Consider the following 25,948-nt stretch of genomic DNA (forward strand, 5'->3'; position numbering starts at 1 on the left):
GCGGGGTCCTGATAGGGTGGGGAGCTGAACATCTGTTTCTTCTCCTTTTTATTATCTTCTTTTAATCTGTTGCGGTTTCATTTTAAGAGCCGGACCCTTGCTGATAGCAGCGCTTGGAACGGGTGGTCAACAAAAAGGACAGCTCGTCTCTCGGACAGGGCAGGGTAGGATTTCTAACCGCTGCACTTGTAGGCGAGTTGAGAGCAAGCACTCGCTGCTGATCACCGACTACATTTCTGTATGTGGTTGAGCCCACTTGGCTGTCAGTGCTGAGATCACAGAGCGAGCATACAAACACAAATGTGGAAACCGATTGCCTAATTCAATAATAAAATATGATCGTCCAGAAATGAAGAGATACAAACTATGTTGTTTTCATCTTAAACTATTCAAATTCCTGGGTGAAACTTCTCAACTCCTTCTGAGAGAATTTACTGTTTTGAAGAGGCCCCTGAGATCTCCACAGGCTGAACATGACTTCCAGAGAGATATCACTTTAAAGGATTTGCCAAAGCTTTTTCCAGTGTACTTTCCAAGATTCTGCATAAACATTTCATTGTCATTGTGGACTCATCTTTTTCTCTTCATCTCTCTTCCCCAGTAATCCAAAATCACTTCTCCATGGTGTTTGCCTTCGTCTTTTTCGTGTCTGTCTATAAAGCAAATTTTGACACTATAAAAATATGACCAAACCGGAGGCAGCGTGTGGGCTCTGTTTATAGCTCTGCAGGAATACCCTGCGGTTGGGAAGACGCTGTGAAGGGTGACCTCCACCCCCCACCCGCCTCCTCTCCGCCCCTCACCACCACCGCTGACCAGTATGCAGGAGGTGCAGACTGAGCAGTAGGCTGTAATTAAGGGAGGCGTACGTCCACCAGCGCGCCACAACACCCAGGTTTGCTCTTGCCATTAAAGGAGGTGTTAGGATTTGCCTGAATACATCGAGCAGTTAGAATGTTTCACCCCCCAGCTCAGGTTTATAATGTGCTGCTATACGTAGCGTATCATTTTTTTTAAACAAACGAGCGCAATAATGAATAACAGGCGCACAAGCAAGGCCTGATAAAAGTCAGCGCTTTCCTGCAGCTCGCTTTTCCTAACTTCTTCGGAGTCGGCGTTCCTCCTTTTCACCTTCCGCCAGTTTGTGTACACAAATAAATGCTTCAGCCTTCGCATTCGGGATAGAAAGCAGAAACGCCGTGCTCAAGCTCCACTTTAAACAGTCGTTTGTAATGCAAAGGTCGGGTCACTGATAGGTTTGCATTTACATAATGGGTGTTAATCGGTACTTGTCAAATTGTCCGCTGACACTTTGCCTCACCTCCGCTATGGGGCGTCCAACTACGCGTGAGCAAATCCGGATCGACACCTCTCAGAATGCAACAAGTGAGATGGGTTTGCAGCGAGAACACGTCACGTAGTGGAATATGGTAAGAGATATTCAGAACATGTACAGTAAAAACAGTTTCCATTATTCAAACAGGTTAAACCACAGGTCCATAACAAATCTGTTGATTTTGGCTGAAATGCAGTCATGAGAATCTACTTCAGGTTTATTTATAATAAAGGCTCTAAACATACTGGCAAGAACGGCATTTATAATACGAAATTGTACTGCACGTATTTGGATTAAGACTGCTCAACACATGCTGAGTCACATGAAATGTATTCTCTCTCACCGGGAAAGTTGGGGGGGGGAAAAAAATCCATGGTGTTAAAATGAATGCTTAAATTAAACTTGCTAATCGGCACCGACCTGTCCAGTCTAAGGACTGCTCTTGGGTGAGAAAATGGGCTACTTCGCCTAATATTCGACCTAGTTCGGTAAGAGAAACACTCGACTCGATTCAAAGCTAATAAACTACAAAAAACCAGGTAAGAAAAATAAAGTGGTTAGATCCGTTCTGCCTCCCCGCCTTTTGCGCGGTGATCTGTCCAGCTGCCTACTAAAGAGCTCTCTCTCTCTCTCCCACCCGGACGAACCGTTTCAGGTTTGCTTCCACCAGTTACCTTTATTAATTGAATTATGTCAAGGTTAGAGGAGGGATTTTATTTAGCTCTTGTAACGCCCATTCAAATGTTGAACCAATGGGACTATTCGGCATCCGGCTGAAACCGAATCCTCATTCGCGTTTTGGGCGAGCGGCTGCCTTTGGGCTCACCTTCTCCGGCACTGGGCCGGCACCGCGCAGAATAACCAACGATTTGCGCTTTATCTGCTCCTCCGCCGCGTATTAGAGTGACGCACTGGAATGCCGGCGCTCGGATTCTGGGTGTACGCATCGGGAGTCAGTCAAACAGCACATGAGAAAGCCTTTCCATTCCCACTCAGGCGAAGGGACTCCTCCCCATCTCATCTGTGACACTCTCAAGACAGCAGCGAGAAAGGATACCAGCCCTGTCGAAGAGTCCTGAGCATAAGAAAAGCGCAAAGCGACGTTCGGCTGCTTCGGCTCTTCGGAGATTGTCGTTTTAAAAAATAAAAAAAAAAGTTCCAGAAACGCAGAGAGTGCGGATTTCTGCTGCGTGATACTGACACGGGACACAGTCGCTACTCTTCAGAAAATCTCGGACTAACCTTGTACTGTTGATACCCTGCAAGAGGTGACGAGTTGCAGCGTTGTGAACATATCTGCAAAACAGTATAATCCTGGGAGAAGAAGGGTTTGATTTGGCGATCGTGGTTAAACATGCTGCAAACGTTGTTTTAACTGCAGGACTTGTGTAGGCTCAAATGTGTGCTCCATTGCTGTGAAGTGCATGCGTCGTACTGTTGGCGTAAGAGATGTTTGGCACGTTAAACTTAAAAGACACCACCAGTATATAAAGTCACCACGACGCCTACCGTGGACAGTGACTGCCGTTTTCGGAAACCGTGCCTCTAGCTTGACAGTCTGTTATTTTACTCGTTCGACAATTTCAAGTTTACAGAGCAGAAAAAAGCAAACCTCGGTGTTGATTTCGTAAATAAGATTTGGGACATTTTCGCATTTTCTTCCATTACACCTTCAACTTGTTATATGAGGACAGCGAGTCCACAAATGTAAACGAAACTGATCTGATCGCGACCGAAGTGGCTCAGAAAAAAAGGCTGACGTGCAAAGCCGCATTGCCGGGTTCCACCGAAGAGGAATAAGTGCCGAACTTTGCTGTAGTGATGCTGCAAGTGGAAATGATCATATTCGTCTGTCTGATCCTTTGGATGTGTGTATTTAGCCAAGAGCCCAGCTCCAAGGTGATGGCCGACCGCTACGCCGTGTACTGGAACCGCACGAACCCCAGGTAAGGCGCTTCCCCACTGCGGCTCGCCTTTGCGCCGGCGGCCCTACGCTATTTTACCAAATGTGCATGTTGGATCAGCGTCGGAACAAACCTCACTGAACTTTGTGCGCGTAACTTTTGCGTGGCGGTATGCAAGCCGAGCGCGAGGGCATCTGGAGAGGGATGCTGCACTAGGCTCCTCGCGCAGGTCGGCGGCTCTGCGCGCGCGACAGATCGAGGAGCGGAACGTGCTTCGTGAACTGCGCCTGTAAAACTGCGGATTACCTGCTGATTTTCGTTTTTATCCTTTGCACAACGCAGCTTGTATTATTTCACACCAGACATCAGATGCTGCGCGCTTGATTTTTTTTCCCGACTGTACTGTTTAACTGGTTTGTCAGTGTCTTTGAAGTAGAGACGTAGTAGTAGGCGTTGATAAAAAATAAAAAGAGATATAACTCACATTTTAATATTCGGGGCTGGCGTATGCAAGGCTATCTTGTCAGAGTACCTAAACCTCACAGGTTATTATTGCTCCTGTATTATTTCAGGATTTGAAGTAAGGGGGAAATGGCACACTTACGCCCTTGCCTGACCAAACACTTGGTATAGAGATACAAATCTTTTTTTCAAGTTCTAAAAAAATTGAAATTGACTTTGGGGATATACTTTCTTAACATTGCATATCGGAATTTGTATTTCTTTAATTTTTATTGAGTGCTATGTTTGTGATGCCTTCGCACATGTAGTAAAAAACTAATATTATTTCAGTGTGCGTAAAGCCATGAATAGGCAAACAATCCCACTAATTTGACTGTGGGAATTGTTTAATAGTTTAACAGACCTTTGAGTGATGGCCTTATCTATGGTACTGTTCTAGGCCTACACCCGACAATGAAATATGTTTCGAATCACTGCACTACATAGTAGACTGAAAAAACTCGGCCGTGGGTCACTGCTGAAAGTTTAAATCTACTTTCAGAAAAAAAGTAACACCTAAATAAAAAGAGCATTTTAGTGTATCGTTCATGGCCATCATCGTGTTTTATCAGCATATTGTGTGAATGAAAATACAGACTCTGTAAATGTAAGCGCCCGTAAAAAAACTCTCGCTACAGCAAGACTTAGTAAGGCCCCGGGAGTGACGGTACGAGCCCGGCTGCGACCCAAAGCGCTTAAAATCATTCAATTAATACGCATGCAGCCGCAGTACAAGATCCAAATTATACCTTAACTAGAACTCTCCACAGGAAAATCTTCCTCGTATAGCCCAAGTTATTCAAAGAAACGACCTGCCCTCGGCCTGCTGTAGTTTTATAGTCTGTCAACATAACCCATCTTATAAGAATGTTATGAACCAAAATAGCGCCTGAGTGGTCATCATTATTGCTTAATGATTATGGCTTCATTATGGCATTATTGTGCCAGTTAGGAGTAGTTTGATGAAGTGTAGGGTTCACTAGTAAAGGTAGCAGCCATATAGTGCCATCAGACATTCACAAGCCAACATAGTCTACTGATCTTAAGTTAGTATATAGCAAAGTTCTTTTTATCCAAGGTTTCTTGGGTAATTCTGGCAATATTGTTTTAATATGTTGTTTTAATATGTTCACTCTGCGTATATTACTTTTTTAATAAAGTACTTGTACACAGTATTGGATAATTACCCATTATATATTTTCCCTGAAGAAATTTCAGGAACAAAATATTAGTCAATTAAGTTTTAATATTTGACTTAAACAGTTCTTCTGGTAATGCGTAAATATCAGAAAAATCTTTTTTTTAAATTTTTTTATCAGAAAAAAATAAGTTTTTAAAAAAAATTTAGACTTCAAACTTTTAACTACTTTCTAGTTTCAGTAAGGCTCTATCGAGTGTTTAAGTGTGTGTATGCTTTTTCTTGAGCTTAGTGGTCAGAATGTCTTCCCTGGTTTGAGTTCAGTGTTTATTTATGCGCTACTTTGTTCAAACAGAGTAACACAAAGTCAAGTTTAATCTGATATGTTATGCTGATGGACACGCTTTCGTTATCGTGCACATTTTTCAGCCCAGTTGACTGGTGTTTCTTTTGCAACAACAATTTACTCCAGATGTGCTAACAAGTACAGAAACCTACGGAAAAAGTTACGGAACAAAAACAAAGTTATTTCACATATCAGGCATGATGCGTTATCTCTCACAGAAGTGCTATTAATTCCGAGGTGGTCTTTAGCTAAACTTTTGACCTCTTCGTAGCTGAGAGAAATCAATTGTTTGCTGAGACTAGCCAGTTTGAGCTTATGCTCTGTGTCTAGAGAAAAGAAGCAGCCCAGTAAGGTGCCACTTTATACATGCTACAGAAATGCTGTTTGTCTGACCGGCAGCTCCATGGACCACAGAAGGCTGTATGCAGGATCTGACTACAGAGCGTGGCCTTACCACCCGAGTCTAAAGTACCAGAAGGAAAGAATGTATGAATATGTCTGAGCCTTATGTTGTCTGCTTTGGAGGAGCTCCAATGCAAGTCAGTCACTTGGCGTTCGGCGCATCGACTTAAAAATATAAAAACCGCGCTTGCTTTAATAATAATGTTGAAAATGTATTCGGTCGCTGAATCACTCGCACTTGGCTTTAGCGGCCATTGCTGGTTCAGCCACACCTAAAGCTTTGGCCCGACCCAAGTGAACTTCCCCCCCGTCCTCGCCCCGTTGGCACTCGGCAGGTCCTGGCGTGGGCCTTCTCGCACCTCTGCTGGAATCGCTAACTGCTTAATTACTCATCCAATATCCTGCTGTGACCCTGCCGATTCGAAATGACCATAACGAAGGCACGAGGTTCACGCTCCTCCCGGGCAGAGGGTGCTCAGGGGTCCCACTAACGGAGGTAGTCTGTGGGCTGGGGCGCTCACCTCCTACCGCCCTCCCTCACGCTCACTCGCCCACCCTCTGCACGGTGCCCAGAAGCCTCCTCGTTTCCCAACGCCATGCTGGGCTGAGAAAAAGCAACGAATACAGTTAGACATTTCAGGAGGCCGTTTCCACTCTCTTGGGCCGTGTTCTCGCAGCACGGAGGCCCGGAGCTCCGCGATCGCGGAGCCACAAAGCACGGACCCGACGAGGGCTCGGCCGCCACATGATAGCACCGTCGTCGCTCGTGAGAATGTTTCCATGATGATCCAGGGAAAAATGTGCTCTCGTTTTTTTTCCCCGCAAGTTCATGCAAGTAGTTGCAGTGTATTCCTATGGCAAAAGAAGATGGGTAAAAATTTTTTAAAAAAGAACATTTATAACCCAAAAACCTAGCTGTAGAACTAAGTTTGAGGGAAAAAATTGAAATAAAAGAAAATGTAATGTAGAACAGTCTGTTATTGAAATCCTAACATGAAGGTCAGCTCTTTCGCTGTTGGTTTGGTGTAGGTAACCTACTAGCTCTGCACTGGGCCTATTGCTGCTCTTTACAATAACAAGCTACGTTACAATTTTGCCAGTGCCTCTCCCGTAGTGTGTGTGAGAGTGAAACAAATCTTTCACTCTCTCAGCTGACTGTGATGTAAATAATTACCAACTTAATTGTTGTGATTGCTTGGCATGTGGTAATAGAACCTGACTAACCACTCCAGAGTTTGTCATGTTGTCCTTAACCTACTGACGCATGTGATGACTAATTTACAAAACGAAGGCCAGCTATTATAAAGGCTGTTATGTTCATATGATATTCATACATTGGTAAACAATAAATAGTCATGAGAACTAATTGGAAGCAATAGTGCCGTGTGTAGAACAATGGCTTCTTGTATTGTTTCCACTGGGACGTATTAAATGCTTCTACCAGCTTGGAATTTAATGCCGTAAATGCGCTCGTGTGTGTTTTTACAAATGTTGCTGTCCAACAAAACACATTAAGCAGACAGTAAATGATAATTTACTCCCACCAAACATTTATGTGTTTTTATATTTAAAAACATTTATAGCTGTGCACAGGGCCCTATCTTTTAAGGGCAATGTATTTGTAGTTTTCAAATGAAATAAAAACTCTATTTTCAGTGTTGTTCTTCAGTATAATTTAATAATTTTAGAGGAAGTGAAACTATTCCAAATGTGAAGCAAGAGTGGTGAGGTATTGGCTGTAACTCCTGGGTCAGACGTTGCTGTTCGGATGTAACTCCTGGGTCAGACGTTGCTGTTCGGATGTAACTCCTGGGTCAGACGTTACTGTTCGGAAAGTGAAAGTTCGGAAAGGACTGCAGAGGCCTGAATGGTGAATTATTTCAAATTTCCAAAAGCTTGCCTAATTGCTTAGGTTAAAAATGTCACCTAAAGGATGGTGGATTAGAGAGATGGAGGGTTGAATGACAGAGGATTAAGATTAGGAGGGAAAAAATTGCCTCAACATTTTCGTGCAGCAGCTCATTAGGTACCAAAGGGACGTTTGTGTGATCTCACTATTATTATTGTTGTTGTTGTTTTTAGTTTGACTGAGAAAAAGCTCCAAACAAGATAAGGCAGGGATTTACTGTTTCTCAGAAAGCTGTATTTAATCTTCTGTTGGAGCGCTTGTGAATTTAACATAAAGCATTTCGCCTGATTTGTTATGAAAAAAGAGAGAGAGAGAGACTATGATGGCGTAGGGTGGAAAATGGCGTGAAGCGGTGACGCGTTGTGGAGTGGCGTTTAGGGCTGCCCCGGATTAGACGCACATGAACAAGCGCTGGAGGACTACGGCCTTCCCCTTTTGTGCTGTCTGTTTCAGATCAAACTCTACACAGAGGAGAAATTTTTTCCCCTTGGTTACACGGCACGAGCTTTGTGAGTGCGATATAAGATGCTTCTGTTTTGTGTTTGATTAAATTTGTTGCCATGGTGAATAATCCATGATATGCCTAATTTGAAACTATATGATACATTTCATGTACGTTTCATAGTTTTTGTGGTTTTGTTTTTGTTTTTTTGTTGGTTTTTTTTTACATTATCAAGTGACATGAAGTGCTATAAAGACAGAAGATTTGTATTTGTTTATAGGTATGTATGTTGATAGATGGGGTATTTGAGATTAAATATACAGTAGGTTGTAGATTTTGTCTGTTGTTGAATCTCACACTGCCACAGTTTTTTTTTCATCAGTAGATTGGTGAGTATTTAGTTACAAAAGCAAGTATGACAAAAATAGCCCATTTAACCTATTTATATTTATATTTCTTTCTTTTATGGAAATATTGGTCCCATAGAGTATTTCAGAGTTCTGCTGTATGTATCTCTACTGACTTAATGAATCAATTAATCATAATGCCAAAGTATGGTTCCCTTTGAGTTAACAAACTTCTGTAGCAGATTTTTTTTTAAAAAGTATAATAAGTGTGTCATGACTCTTTGTTTTGGGCATTATGTCTTAGACTTGACCTTGCACATTCAAACATGCATGCTGGCGCATACATGCTTTAATTACAAAGGTTTACACATGATCTGGAAGTGAGTGCTGGTGTGAAACACTAAGAGGGGTCATCACTCTTATGACCTTTCAGCCCCAAATAAATTATATTTAGCATTTTATCCACACAAGTGAGAAATATACAGAGAAACCGAGTTTTTCATATATCTGCGTTCAGGCGAATTTTGAGCACAAACAAATGTGAAAGTTTTCACTTAAATGTATGTTCCTGTTCTACAATGCACTAGTTATACTTTGGATGGCCACCAAGACTTCATTCAAGGCCTTCAAAATCCACGGCTCCTCGTAAAACGGGTCCATCCGACATGCATGCTGCAGCTACGACGTCTCACATTCCCACGTCTGCTCTTAAGCGAACTGAATCCTTTTCTCCCAGGCAGACAATTCATGAACTTCACAATGTGCTTCTCCTAAGGCACTTTCTTAAAACGATGAGTTCTGGCGTCCGACGCAATCACGCATGCGGTCTGGTCCTTGTAGCTGACGGGCCCCTAGCTCTGGGATTTGAGTGGCTGGCCTTACGTACCGGAACTGGCTTCCCCCGTCCCTTCCGCGAGCGTCGCGAAGCAGCGTTGCGGCTTCTCGCACCTCCCGCGGCATTGTGCCGCCGGACGGGGAGAGCACCCCCGCCGCGAAGCGGCCTGCTTCCAAGCGCGCCGTAAATATTGACCGGGCTCCCACACACCAGCGCCCGGGCCCCCACTCCTTTGCTGAGCGCCAGGCCTGTGTCAGCCTGAATGGCCCCATTGTTCCTCTCTCTTCACTGCCTCTCCACGGCCGGGCTCGAAAGTATGCATGTATTTAGAGAAATGCGAAGGGAGGGGGGGTGTCACGGAACAGAGACGGGTTAGCGACTGCGCCTGTGATATTCATGGTGTTTGGAGGGCCAGGGGAACGAGGGTACAATGCAGGGCAGGGGCTTACGCCCCAGGGGTCGGTGGGCACAGAGTTAGGGCTGATTCTGGGTCGGGGGTGGGGGGGGGCTTAGCCAAGTCCTCCCCTCTTTGGCAGCAGCAGCTCTGGTGCCTGTACGAGGGATTTTAAAGACGCATGCGTCAGGACAGCTCGGCGGGAGCGCCTCTTGGCATCGTTCGTCAGGACATCTTAGAGCTTGGGGCACTGTGGCTACACCTAGGCAGACAGGATTAACCCTAGAATGCCTCTTTGTCCTTCTTCCTGCTTGGGCTTCTGTGGGTGGAGGGCCAGGGTGAGGGAGGGGGTGTTCTGTAGCACCCTGGATAATGTATCTGCTCCTGCCTGCTTTCAGAAGAGGTTCTATGGTATGGGTGAGCAACATGAGGAAAAATATAATATATAATGGTAATTGATACAGTATTTCAGTGCAGGATGAATATTATGATATTTAGTTTTTCCTGAGGCTTTTCTATCAAGCTACGGAACAGAAATGATTCACCATCAGAACAGCGGCGTCCTATTTAACAAACCCCGTGAAAACTATTTAGATGTTTTTCTTAATTCCACATTTACAGACTATTTAATATGTAAAACAAGAATAAAAATGGTGAAAAATCAATACAAATACATTAATCACATAATAGGTGTGATAAGCATCCAAGCATTTAATATAACTATGTCCTTTTCAACTGACAATGTGTCACCACAGGCTACATACAGGTTCCCTGTTACGGATCTAAATATGTTGGGTTTTTTGGGCGGGGGGAGCATTTAATGAGTGAAGTACTGACAATATCCATGATGTGCTCATAAATGGTGTCGTGATGTTATTTATTGCAGCAAAGTGTATCACCCTCCCTTAATGGATGGCAGTTAAGAGCTGCCTCCATACCACGGGCACTGGCAGCATGCTGTAATGTAGGGTGGAGCGATTTGGCTGTCCCTCATTTCAGATCCCTGCTAACACAACAGCTTTCTCAAGCATCAGAGAAAGCTGGCCTTACAGAAGCACTCACTCACTTCCTGTCTTGCGTGAAGTGGACATTTAACATTACACAAAGTCATGACTGCCTGTATGCTTTGGCAGTCATTTTGCTTTTGGTTCCACAATCCTACATTTTTTGTGGCACCTCTGGCACGTTCACTGATTTTCCCGTTCCCATTGTTCCCATTTGCTTACCTGGAAATGTGACATTACTCAGCTCGCTTTGACTGTGGGAATGAGAGTAGTTTGTTTGTTTAGTCTCTCGGACAAAAGTAACCCTAGCTTTCTCAAATTCGCCCCCCCCCCCAACCCCAACTTCCATTCACAAGGTAATACTGTGAAGTTGCTAAACGGCTTAAAAAGCCCTCAGCTCATTGTCCACTGACACAAAACCCCTTCCTCTTAAATCCCTTTCCCCTCTCCTTCCTTCTCCCATCCACGGAAACCCCTCTGCTCCCATTCAACATTCATATTAATTAGTTTATATGCTTAATGAGATAAATAAGACTTAAGAGAGGCCCCCGGAGTGCTTTAAGCCTTCTGGTTCAACGTAGGTGAACAGCATTCCCCTGAACGCTCCTTTGGTGTTTCGGCAGATGAAAAAATGAGAAGTCTGTGTCTTTAATTTGCCCCCTTTCTTTTTTTTTCATTTTTCTTTTTTAGAAATTTGACCTGAATCTGTCAAATTTTTGAGGAGCTCAGTTGGGATTTAATTGTAAATGAAGAGGCTGTGACATCTTGGTGTAGCCAAAAATGATTTGCCTTTAAAATCTTCTTTGTTTGGGAGGCATTCCCCCCCATGCTTCCACCCGCCAGCATCGCTCGTGATCTGTTTGCACCCACTTTGTTCAGAGACCAGTCCAGAGGGAAGATCCCAGCTGTGGGCGTCTCTACCCGGCCCGTTGCTGGCCCTTTCCTCTCTCCCCAGCAAGGCCGAGGTGGATGTGCCGGGACGTCCTAGCAGCGGTGTGTTTTGATCTTGGCCAGGCGTTGCAGCCGCCCTGGTCGGTCAACGTGGACGGGCCGTCCTGGTTTGAGAAACCGAGGCGATTAAAACGAATCCGTTGACTGCGCGTCCCACACTTGTGCTGGCCTCTCTGGTGTCTGGGCACGGCACCAACCCAGTACCAGTAACGTGGCACCACCCGTTTAACCAGACGCAAAAGGGCAGCGTAGTCAGGAACGCTTACATCATCATCTGACGGGTGGTCACTCTGTTTTTCAAGCTTAAATTGAGGACTAAACTGTATGGCATTTTGAAATGGCAGCGGATTAAAGCGATTTTAAAATCTCGCTAAAATAACAGAATAAACTGTAATGCCGCTTACTTTCCAGACAATTTGTTGACATAAATATGCTGCCGCAGTGAATAAGAAAGCATGAAAAAAAGCCGTCTGTTATCAAAACATGCTTTGAGACCATATTTCATATAAATGCCTGCAGCTGTACCTTTTGATACTTTTTTGTATTGTTTTGGTTTGTTTTTTTCCTAAACGAATGTAGTATTCGACATTTAAGTCACCAGCAGCTAATGGACTTTTTAAGGGTTCAGCAAAACGAGTCATGAAAAAAAAAACTTCTCGCAGCTCAGCTCTGTGTTCGCTCTGAGCGAGGGACATTTTGACGAAACACAGCTATCAGTGTTCAGTGTCACCTGCTACATTTGACGGTTCTTTGTCTTTATGGAGTATGTGCTGCCATGGAAAGACCACCAGCGGCGTTGCAGTTAACTGTCCATCCCAAGTGCACGCAATTAATTATAAAACAGGCCCGTGCTTGTCAGAGTGGCTGTGTGTGGACTGCAGTCGGTCTGAATTCTATACTCTAAGAATACTCTAGGAATTTAGGAGCAAAATGATAATTACAAAGGGCCGACCTTTTCTGGCCAAAGAACATAAATAAAATAAAAATGTAAAAATATTTTATACACTTTTATTTTACACGGGTAAGTGAAATACGGAAAAGTATTTATTATTTATTTTATTTCTAACATTCTCTGTGCTCATCCATTTCCGATAAAGAAAACGTTTAATAATAAAGATAAAAATAATTTATAAAAATAATTAAAGATAAGATTTGGCACGTGAGGTTGTGCGACCTCCGAAATGACTTCGGACAAGTCCCTTCATGTGCTGACACTGCTGTAGCCATCGTTTTCCATTATGAAAGGTGTCTGTACACCCTGTAGTTGGTGCTTTGTGTGTGCTATAGGCGGCCTTAGCCGATCAGTAGCCGATGGAGAGATATGGGGGGGCAGAGCATTCCCGTGACCAGGCCTGGAACGTGCTCTACATGGCAGGGGCCGTGTAGTGGAGGAGTGTGGGGGGGGGATGGGGGATGAAATATTAAAAGCGGTGTGTGATCTCATATGCAAGCTGTACCGGTGAACCTTTGCACGCAACTCTGAGGAAAGGAGGACAGCCTGGCCACACTGGCTAATCAGGGGTGTGAAGGCGGAGGGGTGTCGCCCGGCAGGTTTGTTCCTTGGGGCTTTTTGCACATAGATATTACGCAGCATTCCTAACCTACAGTATAAACCCTGAATCATATTATGGAGGATTAGGCTTAAAGAAATTATGAGGAAACATTCTGAGAGCCGTCGTGGATGTCATCAGTGTCTGATGTCTTCAGGCTGTTGCGTTTCGTAATGTCTCAATGACAAAGGAAGAACCCAGTAGAGCAACGCTTTCTGGCGAGTATTTTTCACACTAAGAGCCTCCCAGTACATCAGTAGCTGCGGTACTGCTGTGGTATCGCTGGGGCGGGCTACACAGGACGAAGGTGTCTGAATTATTCACGGCCATAATCGTACGTTATGTCGTGCGGTGCAGGCTGGGGCCCAGTGTTATTTTAGTGCATAATTGATGCTTCTCAGAAGTGGAAAAGTTAGAAAAGCAGAAGTAATTCGTAGTGAAAGTGTAGGCTGGAGCACGGCAGCAGGACTGGGGCCTGATTGGGCGGAGGGGGCGATGCTGGGTGGGGGTGAGCAACCCCACACTACCAGGATACCGAGGGATTGGCCAGAATCTTGGGGGGGAGGGGCCATAACGCGGGCCGACACTGATCCGGGCCTGAACCTCAACTATCTGAGGATCTAGAGGGCAGTGACTGAAGAGAATGAGCCTCAAGTCTTAAAATAGCTTTTATTAATTGGGACTTGCTTTTTCATTTCAAAGCTTTCTCTAGACCCCGAAGAACCCTGTGAGGGTTTTTCTTTGAATTATGTTAAAAATGTTATCATTTCAATAAAAAAATACTAATTCATTTGCTAATGTTTTCCTTCTTCTTTTTACATGACAAAGCTCTTTTTTTTTGCGAGTTTCTGAGAGGAAAGAGGTGTCTTTTTCCCCCAAAAGGGTTTAATGAATACTTTACTGGTTCTATGCAATGTCTGGTCTGAAAAGGTAAAAATCTTTAGTAATACAGACACTGCAACTAACACTGACGACAGAAACCAGGTAATACAGATGACAGATGTTTTTAATAACCTTTATGAAATGAGAAAACAACAACATACCACCACCCAACAAACAAAAAACAATATCCGGCCTGAAATTGAAGCTCCTTTATTGTCCTCTCATTTATTCTCCACCTGTCAAATGTTTAGCGTGAGAGCCTAACCCATGCGTCCCCCAATTAAGGCCAATAACTTTCCTGTAACCACCCCTGTCTTTGTGTATGTTCTTTTCTGAAGTCCAGATTTCCCAGGCACATTGAAGCCTAGCATCTCGCGTGAGGGTTTAAACATGACCTAAGGTAATGCATACTCTGTGTTTACACCTGCTTCAACCTCAGCTGCTTAAGACACACAACAAATGGTGTATTCTTTGTTCTTGGTAACAATGGGCATTAGTATTCAGTTACTTGCCTATGCGCGTAAGGTCCCAGCTCTGCCCCAGGACCTTGTAGACCAGTGTGGGAAATTTCTAATCCTCTTTACAAACCCTAAGAATAATTGGAAAATGTACATTAAGAGCGCACACACACACACACACACACACACACAAATGCTAATTAATAATGTTTTTGAATGCAGTTTCATGCAGCTTTGGTTATGGCTCAATGTGGATATACACATTCACGTTATTAGGAAATTATATACTGGAATCCAAAAATGACTTCAATATTAAAACCAATTCCCAGAGTCAATTTCCTAAATTGATTATTAGTGTGTTAATCAATGGTGGAATATTCTTTTTGGACCTCAGCATGAATATTACAGTTGACTAGTGGAGTGAGGTAATATTACTGCAAAACAGTGGCTGGACTCACTGGCTATTAGACATCCAAGGGAAGCACCAAGCATGTCCAAACCGACTTTTTACAATGCTTTTATGGTATGTTGAATCCCTACAATACAGTCATAAAGCCATTTGATGGAAGCATTAGCCTCTGGCCATCCAGGATGCATATAAAGAGGATTTATGAGTGTACTCTTAGTCTAAGCACCTACATGAGACACGCCAGTGCATACTGTCAATCCACTGAGTGCTCTGAGTGATTCCTACTAATCACAAAGTGCCTTAGTCGCAAGACTGCTTTGAATTTGTTGCAATATCATTCAATAATAACAGTAAAAATTATATATATATATATATATATATATATATATATATATATATATATATATATATATATATATATAAAAATCACACACACACACACCCACACAATGTTCTTATACTGTACCTTCACACGTTTTACTTCATGTTGCAAGCTTACAACATTTGCCATCATTTTGTGGCTGGGGAACCGTGTGGTGATAGGTAATTTTCGAAATACTAACAGTGATATTGATCCCATATTGGACAAAGCACATCAGGTGAAAAAATGGGGCATGAGTGCATCCTCCAGCCTTCAGCACTGTGTTGTGTTGGGAATGACATCGCTCTAGTAACCATGGCTTATTTCTCCTGCTAGTCCTGTGCTGTTTAATGTGGACATCCTCCTCGCATTCTCTCCCTTAGGGTTCAGTTAGGTACAAGGCATTTTAAAAATGAAATACATTATGAATAATGTGATTTAAGATGTAATAATAATTGCTGATCAATTTTGCATCTGTACTGTATTTATTTTTTGTTCATTTCAGGCTGATATAACTAGAAGTATGATAGTTTATGGCATCAGTATTATATTTTTGGTATTAATCATTTTTTAAATTTGCATTAATTGTTTTTTGGGTTTTTTGGCCATGATTTTATAGGCCCATCTGTAAAATAAATCTGTGACTCATGCTAAAATGATGAGTCAGTCCTTCGGTGTTATCCAATGCAGATTACTGGAAAGGGTTGTTTTTGATGTTGTTTTTGCTGTTATTATTTCATTTGTCTTTGTCTTCGTAGAATAGCAAATCTCATATGTCACTGGTGACTTTTAACAAAATTACTCAAGACTCACTGTAGATGTGTCTTTCATTTTTCATACATACCCCAGGAACATTATACAGTTTGATAATTTATAATAAGGATTAAAAAAGCAATACTAACTGATAGCTTTGGTATTTTGCTTTCAGCTACATATGTGTGTTTTATGGTGTACTTAAGCTTTTAAGCCTTTCAGAATTTTATAGTCTTGCCCAAATGTGTTAGAACATACACCACCTGAATAGAACTGGGCCTAGGTAGAGATTCTGTGCAGTTGGTCTTGATATGACCTCTTTGAGTATTTGAAGGTTACATCAAGTTCATTAACTTTGGAGAAATACGTTTCCTCCTGCTGACAGTGCCGTTCCTGGTGTTTGTTTCCCCGTGTTCATTATGAGTTACATATTGTTCTAGAACTTTCTCTGAGCAGTGTTTTGAAATGGTGAATATTTTCTACAGATGATATGCACGTGCTGGAGAAGCAGAATGTCTTTGTTTTAATGCAATAATCCCAGTGCCACTGTTAGAGGACTTGAAATAAGCATCTGAGGTTATAGGGTTTACAGAGTCTTCACCTCCCGTATTTTCCATTTCACTTATACCCCTTCTCTCAACGGTGTGCTGATAGCGTGCTTTGGATAGTGGTGTGAACAGCAGCGTCACGCCAAACCGTTGACCGTCGTGTGGAGATGGGGGTTGGGTTTAGCGCGGGTCACGTGTTCCGTGGAGTTTTTCCCCTGATGGTTCTTGGCACGCGATGCTGGGGATCTTTGCCAGCTGCCAACCGCTGCCGTCTAAAGGATTCGCCCAAGCATCCTCGCAGCAAGCGTGAGCCAATGAGAAGCGGCCTGGTTCTGGTGCTGGTGTGTTGCCATGCGAGGAACAAAAATCTTTGTCTGCTTCTTTTGTCTGCATGGTGCCAATAATAAGCATGATAATGCACTTTTTCCCCTTACATAGATTGAGGGAATGAAAAGAGCTTCACAGCCAAGGTTTTCTTTGCATGTGTAGTGTGTGTTGTGTCAGCGTGGGCAACATTATTAGGCTTCAGCTCTGTCAATACGCTCGACTACAGCAGGGTGCTTTCCACCTGCTATATGGCTGTAGACACAGCTACGCTTAATCTGACTGGCGACCAAATAGCTGAGACAAGGTTTTGCAGGGCAGGAGGACGGGCTTTGCCGATCACGGGATGAAGACGAGAGAACAGAGGGGGGTGAGCGACCAGCTTATGAGCCATGCTGCACTTAATCCTGGTCCTCTCTACCCATTTTGCATGGAGGTGTGGGGGGGGGGGGGACCTATGCACCATTAAGGCAGGACGGATTGATTTTCACCCATGCCCTTCCCTCTCAGAATGGCCAATCAATAACGCATCTGCATTGTGAGAGAGGCGCGTGGAAGGAGGTGTCACCTAGCGCTTCACTCGGTGCTTCTTGCTCTCCTTCTAAGAAGAAATATATCATGCACAGAAAGTTAACAATATGCATTTTATTCAGTGTGATTGCAGCTGGCCCGCGTTCCGGTTTTAGCTGAAGGCCCCGAGACGCAGGTCGAAGCCGGCCAGCGGGAGAGGGGTCTGTGAAGGGGGAAGCAGGGGTAACCTCTGTGCTTTGGCGTTTCCTTGCCCTTTCTGATCGGCCCGTGGTGATGCCCGTAATACGGGAAAACCCGCTGCACAGCCGCCCGTTCGTCTAAAGTCTCTCGCCAGCTGTTGTGGTAGTGTGGCGACCTCTCTCTAATTGTAGAAATATGAGTTGCATTATAGGTGCTTTCTCTGCCAGCATGGGGACAGTTGTTTGTTTCATGGTTTGTTGAGCTTCTACCCATCCATGAGGTGCCGTAATCAGCTATCAGAGAGCCGGGTGGAAGGGGGTAAGAATTGGTTAATAGAGTCATGGAGTCTCTGCACAGTAGGAGGCTGGCAGAGGCATGAGAAACAAGGGTTGATGTAGGAGGAGGATGCTTGAATGGTTGACCACAGGTCAAGGCCTTGATTGGACAACTCGAGATATTCTGTTTGCGTTACACCCAGTATGGATGGACATGACAGATTGCTATTTCTGCTTGCTGAGTTGAAGTGGATTTTTCTTCTAACCTTCCTTAGTGTATTAAGTAATCCATAGAGGTCCGAGATAGCTGACTCTTAAATCGGCCCGGCGGTGTTGCAGGGCGGGGCTTTTGATTGTCTTTGGTGAACGAGGGGATCGAACGCCAAAGCCTGAGAGATGGTGCGCGCATCGGTTCCCTGCTGATGGTATCGGGGTTTCCATCACAGCGATTTTCCTTTGTTTCCAGTGGCCTCCTTTGTTAACAGCAGAGCCCGGATCGACAGGCCGGAGCTGCTGCTCTGTTCCTGCGGAGCTGCGCCACTCCTGCTTCAACCCAAATAATTAATGAAGGGTCCTGCTGATTCCGGCAGATGCCGTAGTCCTCTCTGCAGCACAGGATGCTGAGAAACGCTCAGGTAGACCACATGCTCACGCAATACTAATTGAATCCCGCCATCCTCCGAAACGTATAAGGTCTTCGTGCTCGGAATGGAAGTCATTAGAAAAATAGCTCCGCCATAACCAATGGTATCATGAGCCCGGCGTGACCCGCTTTATAGACTCGTCCTATAATCGGTGCGGGTGCCGTGCATGTTTGTCCTTGCTTTGATAACCCGATTTGTAATAGCTGTCACCGAGTGTGGAGCAGGGTGGGGGAAGGTCGGCTCTCCTGTGCCGTCTTTTCCGTGGGGGCGTGGTCAGAGTCCGGGGCCAGTGCTGGCCTGGTCTCCCACCGAGACCCTGGTGACCGTCCAGGCCAAGCACCATCTGGCGGAGAAGGGGCATGAAGTCACGCCCTTTCTTCCCTACCGCGTCCCTTTGTGCATTTCAGAGGCCTGTCATTAAGGAAATGTCCCCTGCTTCCCTGCTGCGCGTAATTGTCTATGAAAGAGGGACACATTAGCACCTCGGTGAGCCCAGGGGAGCGAGGCGAGGCCGGAACCGTGGAGGTGGGGTGGGGGGGGGTGTTCTCATCTTGGCCTTCACATATCACCGGTCTTTGGAATCCTTAAGGTCATTCACATCATTGCGGACGTGAAAGGCACCCACGAAGTGGCCGCACTAAAGTCCCGAATTTTAGCGTCCAGCTGAAGGAACAGTAATGGGTTTTACGTGATCAGAATTAAAGCACAATTGCTGAAGAAGGTTCCTGACTTGGAACTGAATTCTGACAAGCTTGGATAGAGTCTCATGCTGAAGTGTTTTCTCAACTCATACGCCGTATTGGAACTGCCGACTGTACTCGCTGACCGGCTCCTAGAGCTTTAGCCCTGGGTGTCTGGTTGACAGCCTTACATTCAGGGTCTGTGTGGACTCCGAGAAGGCAGACCTGAATAGTGTCTGCTTGCCGCCTTCCCCTCCGTCTGGAGTTTGTGGAGTTTCATCCCTTGCTTTCTCGTCCTTTGTGTGGGAGCTTTTTATTAAATCCTCTCTCGAGTTGAAGATGAGTAAGCCCTCCCCCTCATGTTCTCTTATCCAGTGCTTCTCTTTCGTACCTGTTGGCGGGCCATCATCCCTGCAACAAAAAAAAAAGAGGAAAAAAGAGACACTTCACCAGATTGCGGCTCACTGCAGTTCCTTAGAGCTCACCCGGATCAGTGTGTGTGTGTGTGTGTCTGTGTGTGTGTCTGTGTGTGCGGTTTTGTGTGTTTTTGTACACCACTCTGTGTGTGTCTACGCAAGTCTGAACCAGTGTTTCTGTGAGGTTCTTTGAGCCTATGTGCGTGTGTGCGTGCGTGTGTGTGTGCGTGTGTGTGTGAATGTGATGTGGGTGTGGGAGTGGGAGTGTGTATAGTATAGTAGGAGAGACTGACAGATAAAAAGAATTCTCCTCCTGACATTTTGATGACTGCACAGTTGGCACAGTTTTGTAAAGCCTGAAATGACTACAACCCCAACCTCTCCACCTCCGAGAACCCTTATGCTGCATTCTTGTCCCTGATCAATAGGAATTAAGCCATTACACTAAAACAGCACCCACCCACTGGACAGCTCCTCAGTCTTCAGGCTGAGTAAATATGAGGCGTCACACACACTCGGGAGGATTGTTCGTCACTCCCTAATTACAGTTTAAAACCAAGGCTGTGTTTAAACTAAGTGGGCTCTCCCCTGGCTTGCCAATCTTGCATTATCGGAGAACAGAAAGATCTGCTACTTTGCGGAGAACTGCTGTCCTCCTGATGTGGAGAATGTTAGTGGGGGGGGGGGGGGGGGTACAGAAGAAATAGCTCCCGTCGGACAAACAAAACTACGTAGGACAGGATGAGTCATAATGATTTGTTTTTGTGCCGAAACTGCTGCCGATCGCAGACGCGAGCGCAGATCATGGTGTCATCTCTCATGTTGCAATTCACAAACTCCAGCATGGACACCCCCCCCCCCCCCCCCCCAGATCTCCCCGTGCGGTATGTCCTTGTGAGTCAGGTGCACAGGCATGGTGTAGCCACCCCACCCGGAGAGCTCCGATTGCAGTGAGGGCCATGCTGCTCTCCAGACTACCCACCTCCAGCACGTTCCTGACCCCCACCCCCACCGCCTTGGTTATACTGGCACTAGGCCTCACACCACTGAATGCTGCCACAGTTTATGCAAGATAAATTGCATTGATTACACGGATTATGGGATGTCGTCAATAGCTCCGTTTTAATATGTCCAGTACGGGCAGCCTGACGGATACTCTCCCCCATGTCATCGTGAAGACCATTGTCCTCTCTGTCCAGTACACCACCTACTGGTTACTTAATGGAAAAGCACCATCCAGTTTGCAAGCCTCTGTGGCATGTGTGGTGCTCCTCCCCATCCCACAGAGCCAACGGTGTCCCACCAGGACAAAACAGGGCGAGGGGTCACGGTGGACCCCATTTGGGGAGCTGTTACCGGCCCAAGCTGTCATAACCATCTTCTCAGGCCATGGCTCAGCAAAGTGGTCCACATGGAGTGTCCCGCAGAGAGCAGGACCAGGACAGGGCTTTTAACCTAATGAAGCACTTACTTTTTATTTTTGTCATCTGTCATGACAATCTGCTCTCTCTCTCTCTCTCTCTCTCTCTCTCTCTCACTCTCTCTCTCTCTAGAGATACTGCTACACATGTATCTCTTAACATGAAACACTTGAGTGAACAATTGCCATATGTATATGTCAGACAGTATAGATTAATGGTAAGCCATATATCTAAATTAGGATGGGTTGTTGTGTTCAGGGGGTCAGTGAAGGTTCATGTTTACGATTTTTTTGTAGCAAGGTCAAAGCTAAACTTATTGATTCATCTATGTTTATAGTTGCACTCAGAATAGTGACAAATGGTAATCCCTCCTTATGCTATGTGCTTAATTTGATGTGGTCGTTTTTTGTTTTTTTTTGTTTTTTTACTTCAATAAGGATATGACAGTATGATTTACCTTGTGTCAAATTATATCTTTGTGGCCTTGTACAATTTCTGAAATTTCATGAGTAATAAACGTGATTGCCTTTTTTTATCATTTCAAGAAAGGTGAAAAATGTTTTGTTTGGGGTTATTTTGGGCCTCAGAAAGAAATGGAACTCAACCTAATACTGACTGAACTTGCATTCTAATGATAGAAAGATGTTGTCAGCTGTGTACTGAGAATTGCTATCATCACTTTCCTTTGAATCATGGGACATTTTCAGCTAGATGTGAATGAGCTGTTTTCAAAGGCTTATTGTACGCACCACTGTTTGATATTCAAAAATAAGCAAAGAATACCAGATTGGTCAGGACAGCTGTTCCCCCCATCTGAGGCCTATGCTTCAGTCTTACAGATCAATCTGATATACCGATACACTGGTCTGATACCTCTCATTTTTAACGACGTTTTTATGAAGACGTGGCCAAAACTCAGTTTACTTAAAATCCTTTAACTAAATGTATTGCATTCCTAATCCTGGTGCCAGTGGCAAATAAAGAATATGTCTTACTGGCCGGAGACCCTGCCGTTATACGTCACCCCCTCCTGACCCGCGCCAGCGCGTGTTCATGGGAGACGCTCGCGCGGAATCTCGAGGAGCATATTTCGGCGGTGCGTGGTTTTGGGCACTCTGTCATTTGCTGTGCAGCGCCGCCACCGTAGTTTTGGGGCGCAAGATATTGCCTGGCTCTTCGAGCTTAATAATACGAGCCTGGGATGATTGTGACTGCCATGCGGGGTTTAGGGAAGGATTAGTGTGCTTGGCTGGAGGCCGCCGGGCGGAGTGATGGATTTAGCACACATTGACAAGGTGTGGACTTAAAAGAGTGCGCTTTTCCGCTGCGCTACAATTAATTCACCGAGCGGGCCTGCAGCCTCGACCTCAGTGCCGAAATGGCTTTATTGGACTGGGGCTTCCGCCTTTTCCCATTAATGTCGCACAAATCAGAATAGCCCCAATTTTCATGAAAGCTGGACTGTTTCATCTCTGCAGTTATTGAAATGGATGGGGAGATGGGAGGGGAGAGGAGGCGTGTTTTGTTGGCTGCGCTTCCATTTGTACTTTTCTCCGAATGCGGCGTATGGTCTGACGCAGTCAATGAACCAATGAACCTCAAACGAAACGGTTGTGCTTCAGAGAACGGCCGTGCTGACTGTGGCCAGCAGTGCTAATACGGAAGCTCCGTTATATTGAGAGTCTTGCTGGAGTGCCGTCGATTTCACTGAAAGCTCAGTAAGACTTCTTTGGTGCAAACGCGCGCGAAATGATTATTGGGGCGCTAACGCAGGTAGGATTGCCCTGACTCGATCGCATGTGCAAGATGCGGGAAATAGTCCAATAAAAACGTCTTTTTACACAGTGGAAACTGTTATAGCTGGAACAAAACAAGAAACAAAACAAAACACACACACAAAAAAAGCCACACATAAACGTCCGGTTTCCGTAATCTCTCTAGCGGCGCTTTTAGTTTATTCCTTATCTAAACACTTTGCCGATGGCTTGTTGTCTGTTCAACGCTCGCAAAACCCGCGCGGTGGCTGGCGGTGAGCGGCTCTGCTCTCATAACCGGGGCCCCTTCTCTCAGAGAGAAGCGCCAATTTTGTGGTGGGGTGAAAGAGCAAAGGTGCAGGGACAAACTAATGCCATGTGGGTGGAAAGAAAACTGCAGAGAGCAAGATCTGCTGGCACAGACCTAGTGTCCCTTATATAAACGGAACAAATTCCTTCTTGGCACTAATGGCACGGTGCATTAGTTCCTGCGGGGACTGGGATACGTGGCTTAGGGGGCGAGCGATCACCAGAGGCCGTAGCTTATCTCACGTTCCTCAGCTCGCAAGCGCGAATACCACCGCGTTTTGGCTCGGGCTGAGATGCGTGCGTGTATGGGAGAGGGTGCTACTGGGCTCTAGCTTGGTTTTAAAAGTTTGACCCACGCTGATAAAAAGTGTCTGCTCCCTGCTAGCTCACCAGTGAAAGTGTCATTGTGGTAATTCATTGCTTCGCTGAAAGGCCTCGACGAAAGGAGGGGAAAGGTGGTGATGTTTCCTCTCCTGCTCAGCTGCGTTTCCATGATGGGGTAGATCATCAGGGGCTCGCGGAGTTCGTCAGAGATCGCGGTGTGGAAATGTAGAGCTGTCAAAATATAGGGGCCGCGGCGATCAGGCAGTTCACTCAGTGTCAAAAAAAAAGTTTAAAACCAAAGAGCTTTAACGTTTCGTTTACACTAAGCTCAAAGAGCAATATGTAAAAAAAAGATTTAGCCTCTTAGGGTACAAACTTACTCCTTTTTCTCCACCATTAGCACCAACTACCAACATATGTTTCCATTGCCAGAACAACTAGTGGCATTGAAAAGCTACACTGATTAAAGGGGATATAAATGACCACGTCCCAACCTGGCCTCATTATCGGTGTTTTCTGTGGTGCCGTGGCTAACACTGGAAGACTGTTTAGTACAGAACTGCGCACTAGAACTTAAATTCGTCTCCGATGAGCTCTAAAGAGGTCCGCCGATATGGCAAAGCTTTAGCAAAGTTCGTTTCCCATTCCCCACTTCTGCTGCACAAGGCGATACGTGGTTAGCAGCAAACACGAGGGAGGGGCGCAAGTTTCTAATGCTTTAACGCGACAATGATTGCGAGCGAATAAGCGAGAAACGCTGTGCTCATGCTGTGCATGTCTGCCTCCATGAGAAAATTCAACCATTTAGCATTACAATAAAAAAAAGTGTGACAGAAACGAAGTGTGGGGGGGAGAGCTCCTCTCAGGAGCATCGGAGCCTCGAGGGGGTCAGCTCTCTGCAGGGTGACCGGCGTCCATGACCCGTGCTGCATTTCAAAAGCCCACTCTCCGGGCCTCTTCGTGAGTCAAGGCCCGCGCGTGAGTCTTCCCACCTCCTAGTCTCTGAGAAGCCTCCCGGATGCCCACCCACACCTCACCTCACCCCCAGCTCCTATCAGGACTCCTCAGCTACGGCTGGCGACCTGGCAGGCGAAGCGTGCCTCCGAAGTGTCCGGTTTCCTGTTGGAGGAGGAAGATATGTTGAATACGGGCTCTCGGCGGGAAGAAGCAGACCTGTTGTGGACGTAACAAAGAGAGATCATGGGACCCTCTTGGTGCTGTTACCAGGCTCAGCGTTCTGCCCTCGCTGACTGACAGCTGAAAGACCATTGTTCGTTATGAGGATTTTGTTTGTTTGTTTGTTTATGGTTGTTGTGTATAGCTGGCTGACTTTAGTCCTTTTTTTTTAGCAATAGTATTGCTTTACCCCACAGTGAAAACAAGATTATGCAGTTAGCAGCGGAAACTTGCGGCCAAAGATAAGTTGTTCCTTCTCAGCATCACAATTTGGACCAGAGTTGAATTCCATGAAGTCCATGCAAGACTGGCTTTAAATAAACACTCTGCAATCTATAGGAAGGTTAATCTCTCAGTCTCCTAATTATCCTCTAGGACAATTTGTTCCTAAGGGTTTGAATGCTGGATTACATCATATCTGTCTTTTCAGCCTGACACTTCATCCTGATATTTGTCAGAAACAAAAAAAAAATGTATGGTAGAAAACCTCTCAGACGTACAGTTGGAGTTGCTTTCAGCTGCCGTAGATCACACAGAGGGGAACCACAACGTCCCTCGTGGACTGAATTACCTACAACACATCTCGTGGATGACAACCAGTTTCCTACCTAAAACAGGCCTCGTTTTGGAAGAGGGGCCCCAGTTTGGACACGTTGATTAGTTTAGCCACATCCGAGTGACAGAATCGGCCCCCTTAACGTGAGCACTTCGACAAAGTCCGGCACCTCTGCCACAGAAGCATGTTCTCTCTCTCTCTCTCTCTCTCTCTCTCTCTCTCTCTCTCTCTCTCTCTCTCTCTCTCTCTCTCTCTCTCTCTCTCCTTGAGAACAACTATGCACACTAATTGTTTGATATTAAATATGCACCATCAATCAGGGCTAATTATGACATGGCTCTTGTTCACTCTCCTGGGTCCAATAATCTCTAACTACATTATTTGGCAAATGGGGAAGAAAAAATAACCCCCAGATGCATACCACAAAGACAGTCCTGTGAATTACCTCGTCTTCAGGACGGGTCTTTAACAGAAATATTGGTTTCTGCGCTCAGTGATCTGATTGAATGAGGTTCCCGGGCCACACTGAGCTGGTCGTTAGTAAAACAGGCAATGCACATTACAGATATTTCTCCCGGCATTGATGTTGCTCTGCTAATGGGACTTACAGTATTTCCACAGCTTTTATGCTGCCTCTCCTCTCTGAGCTATTGAATTACATTCTTCAAGATAGCATCTATTAAACACTGACTGGATTATTGTTTATTTGGATCATTCTAAATTCATCAGAATTTATTTTATGCCATCAGTAAGTTGTTTTCACATGCTAGTGTTTCTATCACTTTTTTGCCTGCAGTCTCTCTCTCTCTCGCTCTCTCTCTCTCTCTCTCTCGATCCCTCGGTCTATCCCTTTCTCTCTTTCCATCTCCAGCAATTGTCCATTTGCTT

The 25,948-nt window shown here is 45.1% G+C and overlaps 1 protein-coding gene across 1 annotated transcript in view; it reads left to right on the forward strand.

Annotated features, from left to right (window-relative positions):
• The first annotated feature begins 2,121 nt into the window (after positions 1–2,121).
• Positions 2,122–25,948, forward strand: part of efna5b (ephrin-A5b) — a 75,585-nt gene continuing 51,758 nt past the window's right edge. The window contains exon 1 of the mRNA XM_026999815.2: positions 2,122–3,282. Coding sequence (XP_026855616.1) covers positions 3,158–3,282 — 125 coding nt within the window. The 5' untranslated portion in view covers positions 2,122–3,157. The remainder of the gene's footprint in view (positions 3,283–25,948) is intronic.

The sequence above is a fragment of the Electrophorus electricus genome, chromosome 23, assembly GCF_013358815.1.
Source record: "Electrophorus electricus isolate fEleEle1 chromosome 23, fEleEle1.pri, whole genome shotgun sequence".
Lineage (NCBI taxonomy): Eukaryota > Metazoa > Chordata > Actinopteri > Gymnotiformes > Gymnotidae > Electrophorus > Electrophorus electricus.